This window comes from Macrosteles quadrilineatus, unplaced genomic scaffold (assembly GCF_028750875.1).
Source record: "Macrosteles quadrilineatus isolate MER2022 unplaced genomic scaffold, UCM_ALF_1.0 Scaffold_11__1_contigs__length_5352618, whole genome shotgun sequence".
NCBI lineage: Eukaryota > Metazoa > Arthropoda > Insecta > Hemiptera > Cicadellidae > Macrosteles > Macrosteles quadrilineatus.
In genome coordinates this window covers 3,059,581-3,075,220 of record NW_026542604.1, presented here as the reverse complement: position 1 = coordinate 3,075,220, position 15,640 = coordinate 3,059,581, and the positions used below count along the sequence as shown (strand labels likewise).

The window sequence follows — 15,640 nt, the reverse complement described above, 5'->3', positions numbered from 1 at the left end:
GCCCAATCAGCTCCGCCCCAGTGGCTCTGGAGTTTCCCATGTTAACCTTATGAGAAATGGAATTAATGAATCTTAACAGCTGTTTCAATTAAACAAGTTGGTTCTGTTCAATAGCATTAAAGTTACAAAGATTACCAACAGGGTGCAGCACTATTATTTCTTTTACATTTAGGACAACAACTAATTTGCAACCAAAAGGTGAGTGAGCATAGCGAACGAACTTCAACCTGGAGGCGAGTTAGCGTAGTGAACGAGCTAACCTGAAGGCAAGTGAGCGCAGCGAACGAGCTCCAACCTAAAGGTGAGTGAGCGTAGCGAACGAGCTCCAACTTAAAGGTGAGTGAGCGTAGCGAACGAACTTCAACCAGGACGTGATTGAGCCATGCGAACGAGATCATCTTGAAAATACTGTCATTAATAACCATGAATGAATTAAAATAACCATTAATAATTAAGCTAGCATAACCTAGCATTAATATAAGAGCAATAATAAAGAATTGGTTATCCTTTGTACTATATGTGTTTCATTAGTTGTCGTACGTATTTTAATTTAGTTATAAGCACTTCATATACAATAAGACAATTAAACCTTACGGTACTTAAATTTATAAATAGTCAAAGGCAAGACAACGTCTGCCGGGTTCAGCTAGTATATCTATAAAATCCAATATGTATGTTTGTTTGTCTTTTATGGACTCCGAAACAGCTCGACAGATTGTAATGAAACTTTCAGGCATTATTAAGCATTATTCATGAATGGTTTGTGTGAAGTTTGGTGCAGATCCCTCAAAAGGGCTCCGCCCCAGTGGCTATGGAGTTTACCATGTTAACCTTATGAGTACTCATATTAAAATGGAATTAAAGAATCTTAACAGCTGGTACAACTAAGCAATTGGATTCTGTGATGTTCAATAGCATTAAAAAGTTAAACTAAGTTGAGATTACAAAATAAATAAATTAAGATAGGCTACTATATAATGAAATGTTAACAACTAATTAAAAACAGAAATAATAAAATCAATCATTCAATTTCTAAAATCGGCCAGGGGGTGAAATACCGGGGGGTAAAAATCTGTGGGTAAAATTCCGGGGGGTAAAAATCCGGGGATAAAAGTACATCTTCAGTTGTCTAAACGCTGGCAAATGTTTTCTGTGAAGCTAGTTACACTGTATATAGGACAGGGGTTAAAATTCCGGTTTTTATCGCTAATCTAATTAATCACGCTCTGACTATTTTCATTAGACTTCCAAATCCGCGAGGGTAAATTCCGGCCGCGAAAAAACTTTTGGCCACTCAGGTTACTACGTCATAGCATAGATAAAACATACTCCCTTAGGTCATAGTGACGTCAGCTTTGTCCAGGGGGTAAAATTCCAGGGGGATAAAATTCCGGTGGCCCAAAATTTCATGCTAGAAGAGAAAAAAAGTGTTATAATGTTAAACATATATCTTAGTTCCTAAATAAACATTTTTGAGGACGAATTTATATACAAAATATGCAAAGTAGTGTTTAATATCTTTGACTATAATTCTAATAGTCAATTGTTATATATTGTGACCGTTTTTGTGTCTTATATAGTACACAAACTTTTGTTTGTCTAAGTTATAACTATTTATAAGGCTGAGATCAGACATCTACCGTGGAAGTGTGGCGTGACGTAACAAACTGGGATGGAGTTGTTAGCCTCTCAATAAATAACTTCAGTGTTATTACCTGATTGATTTAAAATTTATCTAGTTCTTGTGTAGTGCAATGTTATTTGTTCTACCTTATTTATAATTTTGGTTATTTTCAATCGCCGTAGATCCAATAAAACTTTTTCACTATGGTAAGTCAGATAATACCACCTAAATATGAACACAAACTTTTACCAAGTCGTCTGTGAAGTGAATTGATTAAGCTAACTTACACATTTGTGAATATCTTTGCCATACTAGCCTATGTAGGCCTAGTTATTATTTGGAAAAACAATCTTAAGATTAATAAAACAGTGAGATGTCCATGGTCGAAACCATACGAGGCACAAATAAGCATAAATATTTTTGGATTTGTGTGTCATAGTAACTAGGACCTAGGCCAAAGTTCCCTGATATCTGCTAGAACTGCCAAATTTTGATCGCTCATATAGGGTTAAGTATGATGACCCCTTTACTTATTCCCAATGTAATGGGGGGAGCGAGCTTGTCTAGTGGTTTGAGCGTGAGACTTCGGTCCCTGAGGTCCTGCGTTCAAATCCTACCAAATCACCAATGGATTTTATCTAGGTGATATTACTGCAACACCTAGGTCTAGCCTGAAGTAACTTAATGTGAAAAACAATCCCAGGCCCGTGCCTAGGACTTAAAAAACTGAACCTAATTTATTTGTTGTAGCCTATTGAGTAGTTTTCAAATTCCACCCTTAAGTAAATTACTTTTAGTATTATTTGAATACTTACTTGAATACTGCGGTGACCGACAATGTCGGAGAAGATTGTGTCAAATTAAAACTAATAAAATAACCTAATAGAACATTATAAAACTTTCCACCTAGGGATGAGTATATGTAGGCTAACACCTTGCTACGGTAAGTTAAGTTAGGTACTTATTGCCTTGAAGTAGCCTAAGTTTGGCAAAACTTAGTAACTTAACCTTCCTAAGCTAACTTAGTTCTTGTTCTTCAAATTCTACTGAAATATGATTTAAATATTATCACTGTGTATGCCAGCCTTTTCCAAATTAAACTCACTTAAGTTTAGACAAATCTTTGTTACTGTAACTTATTTTGCCATTGTTGAAAAAGTTGTGGGGACACTATTGCAGCAGAGCTTATAGATTATGATTTCAATAAGTTATTATCATTAGGTACATTAAATTTAACTTAACCATATGATATATAAGTTAGATAAATAAGTTAGCTTATTCCCTAACTTAACTTATGAGGGAAATTCGCTAAAAACACTAAGAACAGGGTCTTAAGTTAATGTATTTAGAATCTATGAGGCCCCGGCGACTCACCAGAGATGCCCCTCTTTATATTAAGATTTTTCAAAGGTTGGAACTTAGGGGTTTAGAAATACACATGGCATTGCTTCAACTCAATGAAATGACCTTTTGTTTCCAACAATCAGATTGAAAAATGACCTAGGAGACTAAATACAGTAGAGTCCCGCAAACTCGGCGTAATGTGGACTGAAAGGGTGCCGAGTTTGTGAAATGCCGGGTTATCGGGAACTAGGCTTAACAATACAGTTTTGAAGCTTTTCAACCGCCTTTTTTATTTATATTTATATTACAAGTCAGTATTAAGTCATCAGATATAGTGAAACAAGTCCTTGGTGCCTTAGGAAATAAAAAAATGTATACTGTACATACCTACATATTTAACTAAAAAATCACAAATTTTCTGAGCCAGGTGATGGCCGAGTTATCCAGACTGCCGGGTTATCGAGTGCCGAGTTTGTGGGACTCTACTGTATCAATACCACAATGAAGATAAAATTAATGGCTATCCAGTGGCAACATCCGCATCATCCCAAAACGAAAATTACCCGAGCAGGGTAATGCCAAACAATTTGTGTTTTGACAGTTCCCAAGTGTCAGCTGCAAAAGTCGTGCCGCGCCAAAAATTCATTTGATTACTAATTGTCGTGACATTGTTATATACCTGCTACAGGGTTTGTTTGTATAATAATATGAAAGTTCAGAATGTGATATTTTGAATGGTATATATATATATTGTTCACATCAGAGTTTATTATAAGTGGTTTTTTCACCGTTAAAAAAATTTTGGTTAATAATAGCGTTTTACGCTGGTGGCCATTCTAGGCGTCACGGTGAATGAGCGTATTACGCTCGTTGGCCACTGCTAGGGTTAAAAAATTGTATATAGGCCTACGGGTACCGGTACTTAAAGATGGTTTTATACAAAATTGTAGAAATAAAAATGTTTCATCTCAAAAGTAATAAGGAATGATAACTTATATTGTGCTTCGATCGTGTGAGTAATGGAAAGGAATCATTGCTGTTTCTAAAGAATAACCTAGTCAACTCTCATAAAATATAGCCACTCTTATTTAATTTTGTAGGCTAGATTGATCACTTTTTTTTATGTTTGCTTTAGTGTAGCATGTTTTACTATTGTAGCCTACTTAAGTTATGACTGTGTTGTGCATTTCAAGCGTCCATGACAAGATCGATTGCATGTAATTTTGCCTAAAGATCAATAAATGTCTTATGTCAACTGATATTGGAGATTTTAAACTCAAACAATCGAAAGTCAGGTCGGCATGATATATCGTCGCTTTGCACTTTTGGGATTTGACGCGTATAAGTTATTGTTCCATAGCATTAAATGGGAAAAATATGCACAACGATAACTTAACTTATATCATTGCATAGCACTGAAAGAGTTAAAGGGAACATTCATTATTATCGATGATTTTTTGTCGATAACTTATATAGTAGGCTAGATATTTTATTTTTTGATCCAATAACTTTTATTTATAACTTATTAACTTAACGAATTGAAACATATCAGCTGAAAACTATGATAACTAGCTAAATATTGTTCAATCTCAACAAACAATAAAAAAAATATTATATTGAAATGAAATTGTTCCAAATTAACTTAACCTAACCAACCAAACTTGCTGTAATATTTCAAAATTTTGTTTGAGGCCTATACTCCCCACATGTCTTTTCTGTTATCAAGGAATGTTGAAATGGTTGAGCAAGCTTGGTTAGTTATGTGATATTAGTTTAACTTAGCTTAGAAGTTTCATTTCTTAATCCATAAAGGCTAGCCTAGGTATATTATTTTTGGCTAAATGAGATCAGTTTTCTTTTTGTAATTTAAATGTGTTTAAAGATATTAAAACAGAAGGAAACTCGGTATATATGGAGTATATGGAGTTAGTAGTTATGGATCGTTAAGGAAATCAAAAATGTTAAAGCTATACAGTAGAACCTCTTTAATCCGAACTAATTGGGACTAGGGGTAGTTCGGTTTTATTGAATAGTTCGGATTACAGAACATATTGTTGTTTTTACATTACAATAGCTAAAATGTGGCAAAATGGATCGTACAATTGTTACGGGAAAAGTGAAAAATGCTTTAACTTGTCAAGTAAAATAGGCTACACTGTTTATATTTAATACAGAGTAAACATAGTGAATAAACAGTTTTGTACATTACAATAGAAACAATTACAGTGCGTGTACCAGTAAATACCTACAGTATACAATAAAGAACTACTGTACTGTGAGGTATGCAAAGAGGCGTTCGGATTATGGCGGGGTTTGGATTTGAGAGGTTCTACTATATATCCGGGGAAAAAAATCACCAATAATAATAAAAATGTTCCCTTTAACAGTAAAGCACCGAAAAAAAAATTAATAGTTAACTTAAAGCTGTCTTTTTAATCCTTAACTTATTTTAGTTATATCCTAATCTAAATTTGTACGACCAACTTAAAAATAGAAGAAACTGTACAATTTCAAACCCTATGCGGTGGTAACTTTTTAATCATATCCATGAGTTTTGGTTATTGTTTGTTTTTGTTAAAATTCATAAAATGTATAAAAGAAGTACCGTATTTCCATTCCCATGGTCCGATCATGCTGGTTTGCAAACTCGTTTGAATAAATATACTAGGTTTATTTTTCTTAAAAACGGTTAGGGACCAAGTTTCATAAAAATCAGATGATTTTTGCTTGAGTTATCGTGCTAACAAACACATATATATATATATATAGTAGTATAAATAGGCCTATATGAAGTATTCAAACAGATTGTGTTTTTGGTCTCTTCTTGTAAGCCTAGTAAGTACTTCAAAAAGTAAATCGGTTCCGGGTCCATATCTTAGGCTACTATAAGACCTGTGGTACAATAGCTTAGCCTATTCCCTAAATGAAAAATTCACAAAAAAAAACTTGCAATGTACCTATTAATTATTAATTTATGTAATTAATAAATAACCCTCCGAGGGTCACGCGTCAAAAAATAGACGCACAACACACTTTGTGTAGGGTCACGCGTCTAGTTTAAGACGCACAAACATCGTTTACGGCGAAGGCTCTATGACTGACTGAATCGGATTGAACTGGATCGAGTTAGGTATCGTTCTTTTCATTAGATTCTAAGCTTTCTAAAGGTCTGTCTCTAAGCGCTGTTTGTTCTCTGAGCCGATCGTAATTGTTAGCAGACAGCTGACGTGCATATTAGTAAACAGGTTACTTAACCTCGGACCGATGACTGATGTGTTTTATTATGTTTATCATTGTTTTAGTGTTAAAAATCAAAAGTAGTGATATACGTGGTGCATTATAAGAAGATTTAAGTGGTTTTGAAGTGCTGGTTGATGATCCTGAAGAAGTAGGTAGTGATATTGATGTAAATTATCAGCCAGATTCCTAGCTATGGTTAGGCTATGCATTCTTAGCTAAACGCTATGTACTGAAATCTGTTTTTCGCTCATAACTTATTTATTTGATAACTTACCTCGCTATATGATTATATATTTGTAATCCTCATTAAATTTAGAACAAAGTGGCTATTTTCAAATATTTATAGGCCTATAATTTATACAATTTCATTGAGCGCGAACTTATTTTTTTTTTGAAAATTTTCGAAATTATATTTTTTTTTACCTAAAAATTTTTTTTTGAAAAAATGTTCCTTATGTTTTATATATAATATTGAAGCCCATGATTTTCCAAACAAAATGGTATATAGAACATTAGAATTAAAATTGTTTTAAGCTTCTCAGATCCGTTTTAATAAAACCTTGCAAAGGGGCCAAAAATAGGTGGACATTAAGGCCTAAACTATGGACTTTTGGAGGGTTAATAATTAATTAGTTATTAATATGCCTATTAATTTTATGTATAATAATGTACAAGTAAGTCATTAGTTTTATCAAATAACTCCTTAATTGCTTAAGGCCTACTTTACCAAACAGAAACATTTTTTAGGCTTAATAACGTTATTTATATGCCGTATTGTTTTCTGGCCCAAAATAAAAAAGAAATACTTAGGCCTAAAATTACCTTGAATAGCCCTTTAGACCCTTGAGCTCCTCAGATAATTGTGACAGTAAGACTTACTTTAGCTGATGGGTTTTTCAAAACAGTGGCAGTATGGTCAGTCCTTACAAACAAGTTGCCCATATATAGGTACCGGTAACTTAGTTTTACTCTTTTAAATGTTTTTATTGTTTTTAAATCTTAGTTTTTCTAAGTAACTTAGTTATTTATTGACAACAAAGTTTTTAATTAATTTATATTTTTTATCCTAAATTGTGTTGTGTTTGCAGAGTTTCTTTGGATTTGGCCAGAGTGCTGAGATCAACATTGTGCTAGATGGTGCAGACACAAGAAAACAGGCTGATATCAAGACTGAAGATGGAAAGAAGGAAAGGCACTTGCTGTATTATGATGGCGAGAGTGTATCTGGAAAGGTAAATTTAGTTTTTCCTGGATTATTGAGGTCCAAATTATCGAGGAACTATTTACTGTATATCAGTCAAGTTTAATCTTGTACTGAAATGGCCCACCCCTTGATTTGCTTAATAGGTTTCAAACTCAAGTTTGAGGCCCATGTAGATGGGCAAATTCAAGGTTAAAAGCGACTGCCAACCCCTTATAAAATTTAAGTATTAAATACCTAAAGTGGTGTGACACACATATGTGAGTCATACAGTTGCGCTTAACACATTCACTGCGGCCTGTCTCCGATTTGAGACATCAGCATCCCCGCCCACGTGTGCATGCCTCCGATTGGAGACATTTGTCATGGACACTGTAATTCAATTATATTTCGTCTAGCTATTGAGAGAGAATGAAACGCATATTGTGCCTTAGCGTACATGTTAGGGTAGTGGTTTTCAGTTTCACGTTGGTCAAGGTTACCGCCAATATTCATATTCATTTTGTTGACATTGTCGTATTAGGCATTTCATGACATGAAATAGAATAACAATACTGAATGTACGGTCGTGGAAGGAACCTAACCTTAAAATTGTTATCCCTTTTTGCGGTATGTTTTGATGGTGTATCCGGGTACTTCGCCCCTGCTTTTTCCCTCCATTTGGCAGGGAATTGAGGGCCGGCTAGCAGTTTTGTTTAGTGCTGTTATCTATTTGGTTTTTGGAAAATTACGTCCACAACAACTGGGACACAGTACATGCTTTAGTATGTCTCTCCTATTGGATGAAACTAAATTTCAACATTTTGTGCACTCATCCACGCAGCTCATTAGCTGTCCACGCTCCCGGCAGCAGCTGGCCATCTTGCAGCCGCAGTGAATGTGTTAAATAAACCAATTATAGTCCGAAAGAAACAGATCTAGGAACAAAAGGGTGACAATGGGCAAACATTATTTTACTGTAAATATTTTCTTGACTCCTAACTGTAGTACTAGGGATGGTCAAGTCTTGAAATTTCGGGAAATTTTAAATCTCGTTACACGAGACGAGATTTCTTTTTGGCCGAGATTTTCATCGAGACGAGGAAAAAAGAAAAAAAAAATTAAAACGCCTGCAGAAAGTCAATGCAATACCCGCAATACAGGAGCGTGTTGTAGTTGCGTTTCCTTTGCGAAGGCGTTCTTATTCAATTAATTCTTTAAATATAAATATTACTTTAATTATTTTAATAATATTACTTTAAGTGAGAAGTACTTCATTTGAGAAGTTTTGTTAAGTGTAAGCAGTGTGAGGAATGTTTTATTACTATAAAAAGTCAAAACAAGTAACTATTTTATAAAAATTAATATTGCTTTTATTTTATGATTTATTTTATTTTAGGATAAGTTGAACTCTATCCTAACTGATATCACTATGTTTCTTAATCGTAGGCATTTTTAATAAGTTAGGCGTGATTAATAAAAAAATGTTATGCTGATGTTTTTTAATAAAAGATTGTAAATATTCTTGCCTATTATCATTATTTTTGTATTTAAACAGTCATCTAACAATGTTACAAAATCAGGTAAAAATTTTGAACGTGCATTTCCCGTTGTGTATGAGAAGGGAAATCCCGTCTCGATCTCGTCTCGAAATTTTATGAGAAATAAAAAATCTCGTCTCGAACTAAAAATCCAATCTCGTCCATCCCTATGTAGTACCTAACTATATTTAACTAAAGTAGGCACCAGCCTACTTTTTAAAATATGAATGCATGGATTGAATACCATGCCATCTTTATATTGCAGGTTAATATCTCTCTAAAGAAGCCAGGAAGCAAATTAGAACATCAAGGAATCAAAATTGAATTTATCGGACAAATAGAGCTCTACTACGACAGAGGCAACCACCATGAGTTTACGTCGTTGGTTAAAGAGCTTGCCCGGCCAGGAGAGCTTTTCCAAAACACTACATATAACTTTGAGTTTCTGAATGTAGAAAAACCGTTTGAGTCTTACACAGGTTCCAATGTCCGATTAAGGTAGGTAACCATTCAATTGTTTAGTTATTGATAATTAAGGCTAGATACCTCTTTTGACTGAAGCAGTTTATTTATAGACCTCATTAACACATAGTAGATTCAAAGTGTTACAGTAGACACCCTCTTAACCGATAATCGTAAAATATTACAGTTTGTTTTAACAAACCTTGCGTGTTAATTATATTATTGGTAAGGCGACACAGGACATTTAAGTGAGGCATAAATTTGGTTAACAATTAACATAAGCTCCAGATTATCCTTTACCTACAAATCTTTTGAAATACTTTTTCTAAAATTAATTTTTAAGAATATATCCATTAGTAAAATTTGGTATTACTAATCAGTCTACTAAACATGTTTTTGGGTTTGAAGGTTATGCGTTCTCAAAAAGTTTTACCCTTGTGGGTTACCTAAACCTAATTTATTTTTTTCAGTTTTCCATTGAACTGTAGTAAAATGAAAGGTGTAGCCTAATACATTGATGTGGAACGTTGCTTTTCGTTAATTTGATGTTTGATGTAACAGTTCACAGTTGAATGCTTTGTGCAACTACATGTGTAGTCTTCTAGGACAGTATAAAGAGTTAATGTTTAAATTAATTTACAGATACTTGTTGAGGGTGACAGTTGTAAGACGGATTTCCGATATTGTAAAAGAACTGGATTTGGTTGTTCATACTCTGTCATCGTATCCCGATATGAACAACAGCATCAAAATGGAAGTAGGAATTGAAGACTGTTTACACATTGAATTCGAGTACAACAAGTGCAAGTAAGAAAACCAAGTAAAATCCATTTTACTTTATATTATTAGAAGCATCCTTCGTCATCAAAGACTAACTCAGCTAAAACTCGTAATTTTATTAAAACCCATGCCAACCTGATCAATACATAGTTTGTATGAAAATTGGATTTAAATAAAAATATTGAGTTAACGTTGAACAACAATAAATTTATATTAATATCTGGTAAGTATGTTTTATATGCTAGCTAATACCACCCAAGTAGGTAATCAACAAGGCTGTCATCAAAATGTTTCTAATGCTTGATTATAGTTTATATTCTTCAGGAGGTTCACTTATATAACTTTTCCTGTTTTCCCAAAATGTTTATTCCTTTTATAAATTCTCTAACACATTGTGTCCTTTGTTTCAGATATCACTTGAAAGATGTTATAGTAGGTAAAATTTATTTCCTACTGGTTCGAATCAAGATCAAGCACATGGAAATCGCCATAATTAAGAGAGAAACTACAGGGTCAGGTATAAATTATAACTATCCAGTACTTAACATATTTTCAAGCATGTTGTATATTTTAAGGCGAACCAGGAGGTAGACCTACAAAAGTTGATGATGATGCTTGGCATATAAAACTTAGAATAGGTATTTGTATCAGCAAGTTTAACGTTTCTGGTTTTCATTTAATAACACTAAAAAGTCTTCTATTCTGATTTATGGATAAAAACATTTTATGGCTTTTAGACGAGCCTTATAACCACTCTAGTACCCTCAGATGGTTGAGCTAAATTGAACTCTGAAATAGTTTCCTCACTGAGCAAAACGTACAAACAAAATGAAATTGAAAATTTCAAAAGAAGTAAAATTAAGTAATGGATATAAAAATACTAAACATATGTATGCTGATTCGGATGAAATTTAGACAGATAGAAACAGAAATAGCTTATTCCCTATATGGGAAATTCACTAAAAGATGTCAGTAACTTTAATGTAAAGTTATTATTATTATTTTGGCAAGTAACACATGTTAAATCAAAGTAATTAATAGTAACTGCTGTTTAGGCTAAATATAATAGTAAACCCCAAAGAAACCCATATTGGTAGCTAATTTATTAAGATAAATGAACAATGTACACAATTTATGTTCTGTAAATTAGTTATCTTGAGGAATAGTGCACTGTGAAAAAAAATTGTTCATTATACAGGTCAAATGTCTTATCGATTTGTGACCCTGTCTTTGTTATGGTCACTTAACTAAAGCTTATGTCAAAAAGGTCACTTTAGACTCACGAGGTGTATTATTTTTGGGATGGCCAAAAACTGATTCATTCCAATTGCAGGGCCACACACCTTCACAGAAAACGAGACCATCGCCAAGTACGAGATCATGGACGGTGCGCCAGTTCGAGGGGAGAGCATCCCTATCCGAGTGTTCCTAGCTGGCTACGACCTCACCCCCACCATGAGGGACATCAACAAGAAGTTCTCCGTCAAATACTTCCTCAACCTGGTGCTAATGGATGAAGAGGACCGTCGTTACTTCAAACAACAGGTGCAGTATTAACAGTGTTGATCAATGACAACTTGTTAGATTATGATACAATCAAATGGGCTACATATTAATAATTATGTCTTAAATCAATCTTCTTCCTCCACATTCCCAAAAGTTGCTGTTTTTCCTTGCTAAAAGTTTTCCCCAGTTAGAAGAATTCGGTTGTTAATGTCTTCAGTTTCTTCCACTTGAAGTTCTCGATAATCCATCACCTTCTCCATGGTATGTGACCATTTTCTCCTGAGCACTTATCTTCTGGTTCCCCACACATTTTGCAATAACAACTCCTTTGGAATTTTCAATTTTCTCAATGCTGCTTGCTCTGAGAAACATCTCATTGTGTCAACGAAGTGTATACATCATGGTTCTATAAACTTCCATCTTTTCAAAGTCTTGATTTGGTTGCTTAGTAGTTGTCCTCTGCAAGATTACTGATTGGAGCGATGGGGATCAACCAATGGACAAACTCTGTCAGTATTCATCAGAAATTATCTATTTGATAACACTCATCAGAACTCTCTCTGATCACATGAGGTTCCACAAGTCTTTACTGCAAAATTTTAGCAGCATACATTTTGTATGTAAACAACTGCATCTAAATTTAATTTCATTTATAAATTTGAAATAAAAACCTCACCAATATTTTTTGAATTTTTAATTTTATGAGGCCTTGTTCCAGCTTGCTCTGAGAAACATCTCATTGTGTCAATGAAGCGTACATCATGGTTCTATAAACTTCCATCTTTTCAAAGTCTTCACATAAAAAACATATCCTTCAGTTTTGTGATGTGTCTGATGATACCAGCATAGCTGGCAAAAGGCCTCATAAAATTAAAAATTCTAAAAATATTGGTGAGTTCAAATTTTCATTCATTCCAATATCACCAGTTATTCTTGAAGATTAATTTCAGATTAAATAAGTACTAGAGATCGTCCAGTGGTCGAAACTCAACCAAAAATATGTAATGTACAGACTTCTCTATTTTCACCCCCCACACTGTAAATAAAACATGACGTGATTGGAGTTTCTTCCATTTGTTTTGATTTTCTGTTTATATTTCATTGTTATTTTGCCACCAGCATGGCAACCCATAAGATCCATGTTAATTTTTTCAAATTTTAAACTCATTTTTTGTGCTTATTTTTGAGCCTATTTTAATTTATAAAGGGATTTTGCACATCTACAGGCAAATATCTTCCCAACAGTATGCGTAGATTTTCCTTGTGATTGCACACGAGCTGAGAAAAAAGGTTTTAAAGAAACATGCTTGCCTATTAATATATAGATAGATAGATGTAAATTGTTTCCATAGAAATACATTTGTTGACTGATGTGATGTCATAGGATACGTTAACTCCACTTAGTCACTAGATATTAAATGTAATAATGTACACAAGTTAACCAATTTTCCTTCTAATGCAGGAAATAACCCTGTGGCGGAAAGGTGAGAAGGCGTACAAAGCGGGGCATGGCCCGTCGCCCCACGTCCCTTCACACCTGGTGTCGGGGGAGGGTGGACCTCGCGCCTCGGAGCCCATTGTGCAGCACCCACCATCGTCTGCGCCAGTGGAAGACATGAAGAGGGAAGATGAGACTCCTCCGCCCTCGCAAGAGGAATAGCCCCCAGCTTCCCGCGCCGCCCCCCTCTAGTCAGGAACCCCTGAGAGTCTGCCTGTATGTGTCTAATGTAAGGACAAAGTATTAAGTCCTGATTTTTGTTTTACACAAGTGTTCAAGTTTACACCTTTCAAACCTATTGTTGGTTCTTTCCTTGAACAAAGAGTATGGTATCAATAATTGATTAAGTTGTGAAATTGGTGAAGATTTAAACCTGAATGATAATTTTTGTTTTCCATTTTAAAACATTTACCCTTTAAAATGCAGTTTAAAAGAAATTATACCTTTTTAAACTGTTAACAGGTTCTAAGTTAATTTTATAGTTACTCTAATTTGAATTTTTATAAAATTAAATTTTACTATACAGCTGTAAAATAGACCTATAAACTATAAAAAATATAAACTGTAAAATACAACAATATGAAGCAATAGGTACTCCTCTATTAAGTGACCAGTGGCATTGTGACTAAGAAATAATAATACATTAAACCAATCAGAAAATTCAGTCAAATTTAGGTAGAAAATATCTTTCAAGTACCTTGCCTGTATGCTGTGAGGGTGGCTGGGGGACTAGAGTCCCCACACACCAACCTCAACCACGGCTTATTGAGCCTGTATGCTATGATGTACAGGCATATGACACGGAAAGTCGATTAACCAACTTCGGGTGGTAAAGACTTATTATAACAATACCAAAATCCTAATTAAGGAAAACATGTATTTAAATTTAGCGTATGACGTCGCAGGCTGGCCATATAGATTGTGAGAGACAAGAGCAACTGACTGTGATGAAGGCGGACTCAGTGTAACGCACACACATGCGGGGGGTCGTAGTGTAAGTGTATTGTTAATATTGATATCACTGTAATATTTTGTTGTTAAGGTATAACTCACTGTCGAAAAAGCCTTGTTTATAAGAGTATATTACAATAATAGTCTGTTAAATTATTTTATTGTATTTTAGATTTGAGAAATATTATGTGTATATTCGAGTTGATGTTCTAAACATGTTGATCAGTGAAATATTTATTTACTAAAGGTGTCAAAAGATACCTGTTTTGATTTCAGCTATATACATACATTGTATTTTATACTAAGAATAAAATTATGTTTCGCCGTGTTGTACCATATGTATATGTTTGCTCATATATCTTAGTTATAACCATAAGACTAAGAGAATGCCATAGTTTGGAACAGGAGCTGTTAAAATAATGTCATAAATGTGTATTAATACTATTACCAATCATTTAAATCAATATTTGTACGTAGCTAAAATACAGATTACACTATTTCATATTTTAGAGAATCTCATATCAAGTTTAAATATTGATTAAACTCAAGCAGGCCTAACCATATAAGATTATTTTTCTATACATTTTTTAAAGAAAATAAAACAGTTTAGTTCTCTTCTCAATCCAAAAATGTGTTTTTAGAACATTTTTTTTACATTTTCTGTTTTAATCAAAAAACACTATTACCCAATTACATCGCATTTCATTTTACTTCACCTATTGTACATTTATTTTAAATGTTATTCATATTTAGTTGCTAATGCATCTTATTTTACGTCAATGTTAGATCAATATATGCATTCCTTGTTAAAGATGATGTATTATAGTTAGATATTACATATTTATTGTACATTGAAAGTTTTATGTAAGTTTCAAGGTTTTTTGTCACAATTCAGAAGACACCATCAACCAGTTAAGGTTTAAGGTCAGTGTATAATATTGTACATACTGTATTGTATTCAACTTTAATCTACTGATCTGTCTCATTGTAGATTCAAAATTACCGTGTATTGATGACAGATTATATTTCTTTGTAACATTTTGTTCCATTTACTTTTTTGTCCTTGTCAGAATCCCTAATTTTAGAGGTAAACAAACATGTAAACACGTAAGGTCTTTAAATATAATATATAAAATCATTTTCTACAGGAAAATCTATGCATACTGTTAAAAATGTGTTTTCCTGTAGATGTGCAGAATCCCTTTATAAATTCAAATAGGCAAAAATAATTTATAAATAAAAATTCTTAAAAAAAACCATGTTTTTAAATGCACTAAAAAGTAAAAAGTAATTTATAAATATGTGGAAAGACTTGAAAGATTTAAAACGAAAAACGTGGGGCACATGCTAATTTATTATAAGTTATCTTCACTTATTATCTTCTAATCAATTCTAATCAAATCATCTTCTAATCAATTATATTCACCTATTGAACCTTTATTGACTATTGCATGCGCCCCAAGTTTTTCATTTTACCTGGAGCATTTTTTTTTTAGACCAGGATCAATTAACAT

At 33.5% G+C, this 15,640-nt stretch overlaps 1 protein-coding gene across 3 annotated transcripts; it reads left to right on the top strand.

Moving 5' to 3' along the window:
* The first annotated feature begins 1,660 nt into the window (after positions 1–1,660).
* On the top strand, positions 1,661–15,164 carry LOC129004835 (vacuolar protein sorting-associated protein 26B-like). Of its 3 annotated transcripts, none has more exons than XR_008491768.1 (8): positions 1,661–1,830; positions 7,297–7,440; positions 9,195–9,427; positions 10,034–10,198; positions 10,582–10,688; positions 11,505–11,716; positions 13,140–13,391; positions 14,081–15,164. XR_008491768.1 is itself a non-coding variant. In XM_054433488.1 (7 exons), the coding sequence occupies exons 1-7, from the start codon at positions 1,828–1,830 to the stop codon at positions 13,335–13,337; spliced, it is 1,062 nt and encodes a 353-aa protein (XP_054289463.1). In that variant the 5' UTR covers positions 1,661–1,827; the 3' UTR covers positions 13,338–15,164. The 3 variants fall into 3 exon arrangements, 1 of the variants encoding a protein (XP_054289463.1); XR_008491767.1 differs by having other exon boundaries at positions 13,140–13,404; XM_054433488.1 differs by having other exon boundaries at positions 13,140–15,164.
* Positions 15,165–15,640: the final 476 nt, after the last annotated feature.